Source organism: Argiope bruennichi, chromosome 6, assembly GCF_947563725.1.
Source record: "Argiope bruennichi chromosome 6, qqArgBrue1.1, whole genome shotgun sequence".
Classification (NCBI taxonomy): Eukaryota; Metazoa; Arthropoda; class Arachnida; order Araneae; family Araneidae; genus Argiope; species Argiope bruennichi.
Window position 1 is genome coordinate 84,565,242 of NC_079156.1, and position 12,314 is coordinate 84,577,555.

The 12,314-nt window shown below is 28.3% G+C and overlaps 1 protein-coding gene across 1 annotated transcript in view; it reads left to right on the forward strand.

The window, feature by feature from the left end:
• Nucleotides 1-533: 533 nt before the first annotated feature.
• LOC129972744 (pancreatic lipase-related protein 2-like) overlaps nucleotides 534-12,314 on the forward strand; it is a 51,230-nt gene continuing 39,449 nt past the window's right edge. The window contains exons 1-3 of the mRNA XM_056086987.1: nucleotides 534-737; nucleotides 6,884-7,320; nucleotides 9,047-9,293. Coding sequence (XP_055942962.1) covers nucleotides 716-737; nucleotides 6,884-7,320; nucleotides 9,047-9,293 — 706 coding nt within the window. The 5' untranslated portion in view covers nucleotides 534-715. The remainder of the gene's footprint in view (nucleotides 738-6,883; nucleotides 7,321-9,046; nucleotides 9,294-12,314) is intronic.

Below are 12,314 nucleotides of genomic sequence, written 5' to 3' on the forward strand. Positions count from 1 at the left end.
TATGTTGTATTCTTTTTTCTTTGTTTAAATAAAGACTTTGAATATTTTAAAATTAATAAGACAATTCTTCAAAGGTTTCATACAAAATTAATGAGAAAACTCCTTTTACATTATTTTCTAATCATCGACTACCAAAGTAATGTAAGTAGCTTTAAATTTGAAGTAAAAATAGCAGGGCAATTTATTTTTAAACCCTTTTTTTTCCAACTGTTTTTAACAGCAATCAATTTCACACAAATAAACAAACAAAAACATCTTTTTTTTTGTAGCTATGATAGCGTCAATAATCACCTGCCATCATCTATATAGCGTTTCATTTACTTTGTGTTTGTTTATTTTGCTAACCGTTTGTGATATCTATATTTTAAAAAGAATAATCTTTACTTCGATTATATACTTAAGAATCCACCCCCCATTCTTTACTTTAAGTTCGGTGTTATCTCAAAATAACGGTCATCACAATGATCAAGATAAGGTTTTTCTTATCCTATCCCAATCAATTTGCGTTTTCACAGGGCCTGTTTGAAATGTTTTGATCTGTTTAAGTAAGATATCCCAAGTATTATCGTTTGAAAGGGTTCTTATTTTATAAGCGCACCTGTCGAATTTGCAAGAAGAAAAAGAAGATAAATTGCAAAAGATATTGACAAAAATTTCTTTTATCATTACTGTTGGCGTGTCACTCAAATTAATCGAAATCTAACTGAAACCAGGGATGCTAGTCATTTTAGTTGCAGGTAATTAAATTGCTTATTTTATATAATTTTTAAGTTAATTCATTATTTAAATAGAAGTCTTCAGTTGTATTGTTTCCGAATTTTGTTAAAAAGTTTCAATACAGCAAATTATGACTTATTTTCGAACAACTTATTTCAAATTTATAAGCGTCCTTTATATCTTATGATCAGACCATTCTTTCATCCTTGAACAAGATACATTGTATGATCTTTACAAGTACATTATCAAAGGTCAAAAGTTATAACATTTTTTTTAATAATCTATTGTTATTTGTATCCTTGAATTATTATTTTATCCTTAAATATATTCTTTTTGTTTAAATCAATATTGTTCTTTTAAGACTTATTTACACTTGTATTTTGTAAATAAAATATTAAAAACATGATCTTGCGTCATAGTTTTTTTCAGTTGAATATTTTTAAAAATTAATATCAATTTAGATAATAGTTTTATTTAAAGAAAAGTAATATATCTTATTAAATAAAGATCTTTCTTCCTTTTTGGATCATTTTGTTGCTATAAAGAGGGCTCTTTTTAAGATTTTCTTTCTCTCTTTTTGCATAAGATTGGATTTTGGGAAATATTTTCAGTTTCTATTTTTAGGAGCAAGATAATTTCTATAAATACATTGAATATATAATTCTAATAATTTATTTTATTCATGGAAATATTTATTTAAATATTTATATAAAATTTCATATAAGAATTGGCATGTTCAGAATTTATTCTTTAAAAAAATTAACCTAATTTATTTAGTATTTTTAACTGGTGCTTGTGTTCTTCCCTCCATATTAATTACAAGAACAGATAGTGAGTGACTGATTAATCAAAATAATCCATCCCAAACTAATCGTTATCTTCAATCAATAATCGATCGTAGATATCTGTGATAATTAAATTAATTCGTCCTGGAGACTCAACAAACTATTTATATACAATTAAAATGATATCATCTCTTGTTTGATTTCTATTTTCAGAAAAACATTTACAAAAATTTAGAGAAGAGAAATTAATAATGTAGAGAAAAAGACTACGTATAAAGTTATTAGAATAATATTCAAGAAGATTTAAAAAAAACTTAAATATTGAGATTTATTTTTATATATTTCCATTTCGGCTGTTTGCTGCCTCTCCTAGTAACTTTTTGGTATTCGATTACTATTTATTCATTTCGCTTGTGGCAACACGATGGAGATGATAATAAAGACGTAGTCCTAAAAATCTTACACGTAGCGGCTTTCGAGTATTTTTTTTTATTGTAAGATGCTTATTATTTGAAATTCTTCTACGAAACTGTTATTTGTCCAAACTAGTCGTTAAACGATCAACTACTTTCTTTATGAATAAAAAAAATGCATATGAATTTATTTCGTTATAAGTCTTTATTATTTTATGTAAATCGACTCATCTTAGTAATTGACAATCAAGTGTCCACTGTGTTAGATTAAAGCTTATTTCATAATGTTATGAAAACTAAATATTGTTTAAACTAAATAATATTAAATAAAGTTTTTTTGTCAATATACATGCATTATTAGCAAATATGTATATACATTATTGCTTTAAAAGCAATGCTATTATAAATCATCAAAAAGTTATTACACTAACACACTTGTATGTATATTATATGTCTTGCACACTAACACATGTAACGTAGTTTTTGCTTGGATTTTCGAATATGCATTTTGGATCTCTCTCCGTTAAAGGATTGGATTCAAAATTCGGCATTGATTCAAAGTTTTGATTTCAAAACGACGTATCAAGTTTCATTTCTTTTGATTATTATAATTCCAAGTCTCGTTTTCAAATGCGCAGAAATAGACGGAGAAAAAGATAGTTTTTTGATGGATTTAGAGCAAAATCTTGTGTGAATTTAAAACTTATATAAAATCGTTTTCAAGTTCTCATCAATCTAGCTAGATATATGATAAAGTTATCGTAATTATACACAGAAAGAGTGAGATATAAAACTTAAAACTACACCAAAATCTTGAGTTCGATTTTGACGATTACATCATTTTCTCTTTTTACATTTCTTATAAAAAGGTAGTAAAAATGAATAAAGCAATAAGTTGAGTAAAGCTATTACAGAGAAGCACTAGTTCTTCAACTATATTTTATGGTTCTTTAAATTATGGCGCTCGAGGAAACTCCAAGTATTTTCAATAATTACGTAAGTAAACGAAATGCGCAAAAAGCACATGTACATTTCTTACAATAGAAAGCTGCGTGGTAATAACAGCAATAAAGACAGACTACATTCTAAACCTGTTCATTTCATTTTTTAAAGACTCTCAATGGCCGCCAACGGAAAAACTTAACTTGCAAAACCTGAATTTGATGAACAACTTTGTTTTTTGTTTTGTTTTTAATCGAACGATAATTTAAAAGCAGGAAAAATTAGTGTACCAATTATATTCTCTCAAAGCATTAATTGTAAAACAAATATATTTTTTTAACAACCAAATGAGTTAAAACTTTAACAAATGGTGCTAAGATCAGTTTTCTGAAAATTAAAGTGATCTGAATTGTTTTAGGTATCTGCAATTCTCTATAATTCAAACGGGAAATCTGTGAGGTTGGATAAAATTAAACGATAAAAATTAAATCTCTAGTCCGAAACACTTAACATAATAATGTTTTATACTTGATTTGTCTATCTTTATTATCGTAAAAAACTTATATTTAATTATGTAACAACGATGAATGGTACATTCTCTAGAATGTATTTAACACAATTCCAATGCACATAGAATACTTCCTTAAATACAGTATTGATTGGGAATAATTGATATTTTAAAAAATATAAGAACTGTTAGAGAAATTTTATGGAAATAAAACGAATATTATGTAAAAATAAAAATTATTATTATTTTTAATTTTAAGATATTATAAAAATTAAATTTTTGCAATAATATGTCTCACAGTTATTAAAGAAAGGTTTTTAAAATTTTGATTAATTTTTAAATTAAAAATCTAATTAAAATTTTGGAAATCCCTTTTTTTAACGAACACTACCAAAGAAACTACCATGTGTTGAATTTCGTATAAAGGTCTGCCTTGCAGAATATTTTGAACGACTTTCTCATCATGTATGCCGTATCACGTATGTGTACAATTATTAGAAATTTTTATTTACGAATAAAATGCTAGCCTATAAACAACATCCTATTAAAAATCGAAAAGAGTTCAAAAGTAAACTATTGAAAAATTACGAAATGATAGCATAAATAGAATGAAGAAATAGCAGCAATATATTTTTATTGCTTTTATTACTTTTTTTCAAAATGATTAATCTGGGTTTTTTTTCAGAATGATTAATCTTTAGAATGATTAATCTTTTATTAATCTGTGTCATCGCATTCCATGTTTGGTAAATTTGGGAAAAAATAATTAGAAACTAATTTTCAAAATTAAATTACGCTGATGTTTTTTTAAAAAAATTCTTTAATATAAACTATCTTTTGTGAAAGGAAAAGCAAGGAAATTCAAGATATTTGATGAAAACAGGAAGGACTTAGGACAAATTGTTAACAATCGGAATTGTACCGGCTAATGCGGGAAATCTTTACTTAGCTTTTATACAACACTAGCAGAATCCAAATGATATTGCCTGTTATATAAACAATGCAGAAGAAATAAAAAAAGCATAAAAATATGAAAACGATAATACAAAAGTGATAAAAATATTGATTTTGCACATTTTTTCCCTCTTTATGGCATCACTTGCTGAATTATGGAAGATTAAAATCAAAATAAATAACTGAAATAAGATGCGTGGTAAGAGAGAGAGAGAGAGAGAGAGAGAAATAGAAAGGATGAAATTAGAAAGTTAGCTGCAAACAATTCTATTATAGTTTAAATTATATAAAAATAATTTTTAGTATTTTTTATTTTCTAATTTGGTTTTTTGTGAAACCAACGAAGAAGTAAAACTTCTCCTTCGCATTTTGTCCCCAGACTAAGAAAGTTTTTGAATTGTCAGGAAAACAAGTAATTAAAAATCAATGGAAAATTATATTTCTACAGTTTTTTTTATCTATCTGTCTTGCTAAATGAGGGCTAAAACTATTTTCTCAAAAAATTTGAAAAAGATAACGAAATTAGAATCTTAATTAAAATAATTTTATTATTTTATTATTTTTGGAAGAAAAGGCAATATTTTTTAAAATTCCAAAATTCAGCAAATTATGTTAAAGATACAAAACACGTTTCTTAAAAACAACAACTATTTATTCAATTGTGAGCTTGTCTCTTTTCTAAGGTCATTAGAAACGATACTGCGAAGTAAATATCTGCGAAAAATTATCCAAAACAGCACAAAATATTAAATAAAATTTTTTAGCAATTAATTTTTAATGCGGACTTCGAAGTGCATTGAATCGCTTTTATAATAACTATGTGTTAAATTCCATGACTATAAGAGTTATCTGGTCGCCACCGTTAACTCATGTTAGCATATACACTGATATTCCCTTTTATAAATATATATAATTTAAAAAAAAATGGTTTTTAGAAATATTTGTTGATGAAAATAAACAATTTCGCTTAATTTTATGCACTCTATTTACAAGATTTTGAAAACATTATTTGTTCTGAGTATATTACTATGGCAACAACAAACAAATGGAATAGATACACAAATTCTGCTCCACAAATCACTGTTATTAAGAGACAAATCACAAAGAAAAAACTATGTTTAGATATTTATGTTTGAGCATTGTTGTTTGCAGAATAGAAGGAACATTCTTGAATTATGTTTCTCACAATCGAATTGATTATTAAATTTTATTTACATCACATTTTGTAGTAAAATGCGTTTAAATTTATGCAATATTTTGTTTTCTGTATTTCTATATACAATTGTATTACAGTTTTAAATTTTAAAAATTACGTACATAGATTCGCTTACATTATAATCATAGTCCAATTAAATCGAAATTGATTTTAGAACATTTTATTTATTGCGCCTATTAAATCTTGCTATGTAAGTGAAGCTGAACAAATTTTTCATAAGCTTTTAGCTTCCAACTCATTTTGTCCTTGACATTCTTATTAAAATTTTTTATCAGAATTTTCTGTATATTTATAATGATAAAGTATAGATGTTTGGAATCGCATAGATGTATGTGTTATTAAACAGAATTTATTGATTTCAAGTCAAAATCTACGTCAGATTTATGGTTCACGCACAGTATCAGCTGTTATGTTTGATGTCAAAAGTCTTAAAATCTGAGTCTGTAATATATTTCTCAAACGTAGAAGAATTCTAGAAAGATTAGTTTAAATATTTGAATAACTCTCTAATAAGAACTTTTATGATTTAGTTGAAAATATGGAATTAAATTTCATTTTTTCTGCTTTTCAGCATGTTGTATGTTAGTATCTGCCATTTTTTTCCATTAAAAGCCACTTTTTAAAGGTAACAAATCATTGGAATTTCCTCATTTCTAAAAAAAATTGGAATTGTGTTTTCCTTCAGTTTTACTGTCATTATAATTTTTCAGTTGTTAAATATGGTTATAAAGGTCCAATGTTATTGCTGACATTGAAATTTATACAATTGATGTCATAATTATAAAAAAAAAAAATTCTTTATCAAAAATTTTTGTGCAACACTTGGATACTCACGGATTTGGATGATTATTTAAATGGCTTCATTTTTGGATTGAATTAGTGCATTATTTGTGATGATTGAAATTAACAAGAAAATTAGTAATCATATTAAAAATTTGTTTTAAGGCGATAACATTTGTTTGAATAGGAAAGTTTGATTAAAAACCGCATTTTTATCCAAAAGTATTGCACTTCATTTTTATATTCAAATTTTTACATGAATTAATAAAGTTTAAAAAATAATGAACTTGTCAGACGATTCTTAAAACATACATATGTAATGTTAATCAAAACACGGAAATGCTTTCAATAATCTTTGATGGTTATTCTTATTTGCGATATAAGCCTTTTAGTAAAAAAGTAAACCAAAGTCAAATACCCACTGAAAATTTTTTCATTCTTTTTCCAGTTTTTTTGTTGCCATTATGAAGTGACCAGTGAATAAAAATATCTCTTTATATTGTATTCATTCTTCAAATTTAAATATCTCAAGGACTAATTAGTTTGTTCTTTTCTTTTTTTTTTGCAGCCCTATTGGTGGCGAATCCATCCTTCGCTATCGAACCAGAGCTCGATGGCGATTCCAACATCTACGATTCTGTAGTAAAATCTCTTCAAGAACTGAAGGTTGAACAATTGGCTGAGAAAGTCGGCGTTCACCTCACACCACATGTAATTCAGAAGGCTGACAGTGTTTGCTACGATGAATTGGGTTGTTTCGACAAGGAGGGAACCTTCAAACACTTGAAGCAGCTTCCAGAGCCTCCAGAGTCGGTGAACACACAGTTTTTGCTGTACACCAGGAAGAACCCACATACTCCACAGTTCATCGATTACAAGAAACCTGAAACAATTGTCAACAGCAACATCAACCCGAAGTTGCCTCTCAAAGTTCTTACTCATGGTTTTGGTGGAAAGAACAATTTGACCTGGTTATGGGAAATGAAAAACGCATTCATTGAAATGGTACCTACTCATATCATCTTTCTATTAAATTACACCTTGATATTTAGTATATTTAATTGTTCCTTTAACTTGGCAGTTAATATTTTAGTTAATTTGCATTATTTACTTTTCAAAAAATAATTCTTTAACATTATCTGACTTTGGTAAAACAGTGTGTGTAAGAACTTTAAGATCAGAGAAAGCTTTAAGAATGGATAAATTTGAATACAAGAGATAGAAATGGTATCTTAATTTTTAATGTAGAATTTAAATACAGTGAGCACAATCGTTCTAGAATCTTATTCGTAAAGTGAAAAAATTTTCCCCTAGGATCAAAGCAAAATAGAATAATGTGTTTCATTCCAAAAAAAAAAAATCATGCACAAATTTATAATAATTTAATTTATTATTTATAATGCGTGCTCTTTTTACCAGAGAATTGTCTAAAGTCATTTGTTCTTGCCTATGTTTCAAAATTCGACAAAAATGAGACACACCATTTTCGTTAAATAAATTTGTAACAAACATAACTACAGTCTTATCAGCGTATACAGTGCAACAGTGTTGAGGCAATTATATCCACTTTTTCTGGCAAAATCTTCTCTTCAACATTTTACTATGACGCAGAATGCAGTTCCTAATTAAGCTCTTATTTATACTCACATATTATTGAAATAATTCTATTGCTACTGCTATTGTGATGCAGCTCGTGATACTTGAAATTGTGATGCTTCCAAAGTATTTTGCACTTTTTTAATTAAAATAACATCAATAAAAAATGGTAAACACAGATTGATAGTGAAGGAATGTGTTGTCATCGTGTCCGTCCAGACAAGTAATAGAACAAAATTCTGGTTTCACATACAAAATATCAAACCTTTGTAATTACTAACTAGTCAATTCCAAAATTAAATTATTGTGGCGTATTTGACACACCACATAAATAGATTGATTACACTGAATTTCTTTTCAATTATCATTAATTAATTCTCTCTTTCATTCTTTTTTTTTCCACTTTCAGGGATGTTTAATAATTTTCCCTAAACCATTTCCTACACAAGCACCTTATGCTTGAATCCAATGTCACACATGCATAATACGCCACACTTAACCATCTTTCATATTTTGAATAAATACCTAGCTTTTGAACTACCATTTTCGCTTCTTTGTTAATTTATGTTTAAACATTCCTACCATATTTAGGGAGTATCCCTTAATTTTTGTTGAAAGTTATAGGTTTTTACAGTTTTGTTTAATTTTTTTGACGACTGTTGTACTTTTTGCTTGCTTTGAGCTTTGATCTATTGCATTTCTTTTATTTCTTATAACTGGATTCTTACCCCTTTATCACATTTTCAATTTTAGTTTGTATTTGTAAAGCAGCGTTCACACGAGGCCAACTATTGCGGGCAATGGAAGGTCATGCCTACTTCAGGAACACGTGATCCCAAAGATCGGGACAACTATTTGCCATTTTCCCATTGCAGCACATGATCTTCCTGAAGTAGGCATGATCTTCTATTGCGCGCAATAGTTGGCCTCGAGTGAACTCTGCTGATCTCTTACCTTATCTTTAGTACAGTATGCTCAAATCTAGATCTTACACTATAAAACTCTTACACTATCCAACCATGAGTATCCAATTCCAACTACTCATGAATATTTTGCATCTACATCAAGAAATGATAATGGAAATAGTTTCAGAAGCCTTGCTTTAAACATTTCCATTTTTTCCCTTATTTTATAGGAAGACGTTAACGTTATAATCATCGACTGGAGTTTAGGAGCTCGTGTGCCATATTATGTGGCTGCAGCTGTGAACTCAGAGTTAGTAGGAGCCCAAGGAGCCGTCCTCTATTATACCATCAAAGACAAACTCGGCATTATGGAGAAGGATCTGCACGTCGTCGGTTTCAGTTTAGGAGCGCACGTGGCTGGATTTTTCGGTAAAAGAATGAAAGAACTGAGAGGAACTAGACCCGGCAGAATTACAGGTAATTATTCAAATAGCGTCATTGTTTAGAAAAAATATAAATAATGATTTGGCACGCTGTACTATTCTGATCTATACTTCAAAAAAAGTAAACACACGGGTCTGGAATGAAACTAAACCAAGAGGAGTGATCCCCAACACATTCTAGCTTATTCTTTTATAAACTTACCATGCCAGAGAATGTCTTACATGGCACTGGCGTACAGTAGTTACTAAATATTTTTTGGCTTGAATTTAGCATTTTTACTGAATCTATCGTACCATCCTTGGCGAGTTTTTTGGCCACTATAGTTATCATTCATTAAAAGTACCCAAAAATCGAATTTGTGCTTCAGACAAGTTTTTCTTAACTGATTAAAACCGAAATTTGACATAAAACTGCACTTGTAGTCTGAAAATTCCATACCAAATTTGATATATTTAAGTCACTACACTTTTGAATGATCGCGTTTTCGTATTTCTGAATGCACAAATCGATAGACAGTCAACCTGGAATTGGATTTGGCGCAGAATTTGATAGTTGTCTACATTGTAGATGTTAAATATGTGAACCGGGTTTTATCTATCTAGCTCTCTTTGTTTTGTAATTATCGTGTTAATTATCAATCGGACGAACGGACTTCCTCTGAACAGACTCTACTCAAAATTTGATAGAAATCTACAAATTTGGTATTAAGTCCGTATACCGAATTTCATCCATCCAACTGAAAGTCTTTTTGATTTATCTTTCTTAGAGACAGACAGACGGACATTTTCTAAACATGTGTTTTTCCAACTCAGGGGGGTCTATAAGGGTTTCGTCAAAATCTTGAGTTAGAATTTTTTTGACGGTTACTATATTTTCTCTATACTATGCATACGGAAAAGAAATATCAAAACTTTATAATTTCATTGTAATATTCTTAAATGATTATTTAGATAAAGATGATTTAGATATGCAGAATAATATATAGGAATTAGGTAATGGAATAAATTAATAATCATTTTCGACCTATATATTTAAGCATCTTTGTTGTTATTTAAGTAAACAATTATTTTCTAACGTTGATCCCATTCACAGTAAACTGAGGCATCAAGAGACTGATCACAATAAGAATCGTAATTTAAATTGAAATCGATTACTTACAAATTCCACATACGAAAAATTACGGAAGAAATGTAACCAAAATTTTAGATCATTTTGTTTGCTGCTAAATTTTATAAGAAACTGTCAAATTGCCTTCCAACTTTGCCTAGAGCCATAAAATAATTAATTTGGGCTTATGCTTATGCTTAAAACTGCTTATGGTCATGCCATAGCTTCAAATCGAAATGAAAATCAAATGAAAAAATCTATTAAACACGATATTTCATAAGAAAGAGCAATCGGCATTAAATTCCAACCAATTTTCTATAAATATAAATTCAGTTTTTCTTCATTTAATTAAAGGAAATCTATAAAATTATGTAGTATATAGTCTGCTATTTTTTCCTCCGATTTTTAAAACTGAAGCCTTGTTACTTCGAATTTCTAGCTAATAAAACCACGTAGAGGTAAAAGAGAATAGAAATATGCCTTTTGCTATTTTAATTTATGAGTTACTGATGGTACAAGATGAAATAGAGACAGAGTTAGCGAAAAATGTGTGGATTAATCAATTTCTATTCTTTTAAAGTGTAGAGACACTGATAAATCAAGAGACAAAATTTCTTTGCTTCAATTTTTTTATTTTTACATCATCATAACATCATTATCATTCATTTCATCATAAAGTGAAAATGAATCACCTGCTATGTGATTATATCTAATACAAACATGATGAAAGAAAAAAAAAGAAAGAAAATTGACAGAAAAATGTGTTGCAGACATGATCAATTTACAACACAAATACCAGATGCAAATTAATTTCGAACAAAAACATTCAGTATTCAAAATAAGTAACAATATGGAAGCTCTTTTCTTAAGATTCATACTTTCGCATTTAAATCCGAAATTGCCTAATGCAGTTTTCCATTTTGTCTCATATTGGCAGAAACCTAAGTGTTTTCCAGGAAAAATTCTATCACCCAATTTACCTATTAACATTCGAACATACTCGGCAATTCCTGTTAAAATAAAATAATTTCTAACAGAACATAATTTTAAATAGAATAAGTTAATAATGCAAAATAGTGCAGGGAAGGGGTGTAAAGTTAGCAATTTATCTTTATAACTTTACGGACAATGCAAAAAATAATATAACAAATTTATTATAAATAAATATTGCCCTAAGTTCATGTTAAAAGAAACTTGGACTTTGCCATTCACCTAAAGCACGATCCAGACAATTCATCATATTTCTTTGCGAAAATCGTCGTGTTTCTGTAATATTTATCTTTTATCGTCTGTGTAATTCTATCAGAAGTCTATTTATGGATCTTTTATTGCATTCGACAGACACATTAGTGGCGATATTTTAGCAAAGAAAAATTGATGGCTTTTATCCTGGCAGATTCTATAGACAGATTATTTTTTATTAAAAAGAACAGAATATTTTTAAAGATCGTTGCCAATCTGCTAATTTAAAAGAATGCTTAATGAGAAGCCCAATTTTGGATCTTGCTTTAAGATTTTATTGATTTTTTTTATATTGTCATTCTCTTTCATTTATCTTGATGTATTTTTCCATGGATGTAAGCATAATAAATCTAAAAAATTTATATTTATATAAATTACATTTGATATGTGATCTCATTCTCGTCACAAAAAAATAGAATTTTGAGCAAACTTTAGTTTTAGTCAATCAAGAAAAAGGCTACCAAAATGTATTTGGTAGCCTTTTTGGTGTATGTACTGGATTTTCTTTCATTGTACTACAAAGCTCAAAATGCGCATGTGCGGGACTCAGAATATAAAAAGATACACACTTTTGATGTATTGAGGAGAGATAACACCTTTATTAGGGCATATGCCAAAAATTTTATCGCTGTTTCTTTAAACTTTCCTTCATTTTTTAAAGATAATAGAATAATAGTATAAAGATGTTTAAAAATGCGTGTACTT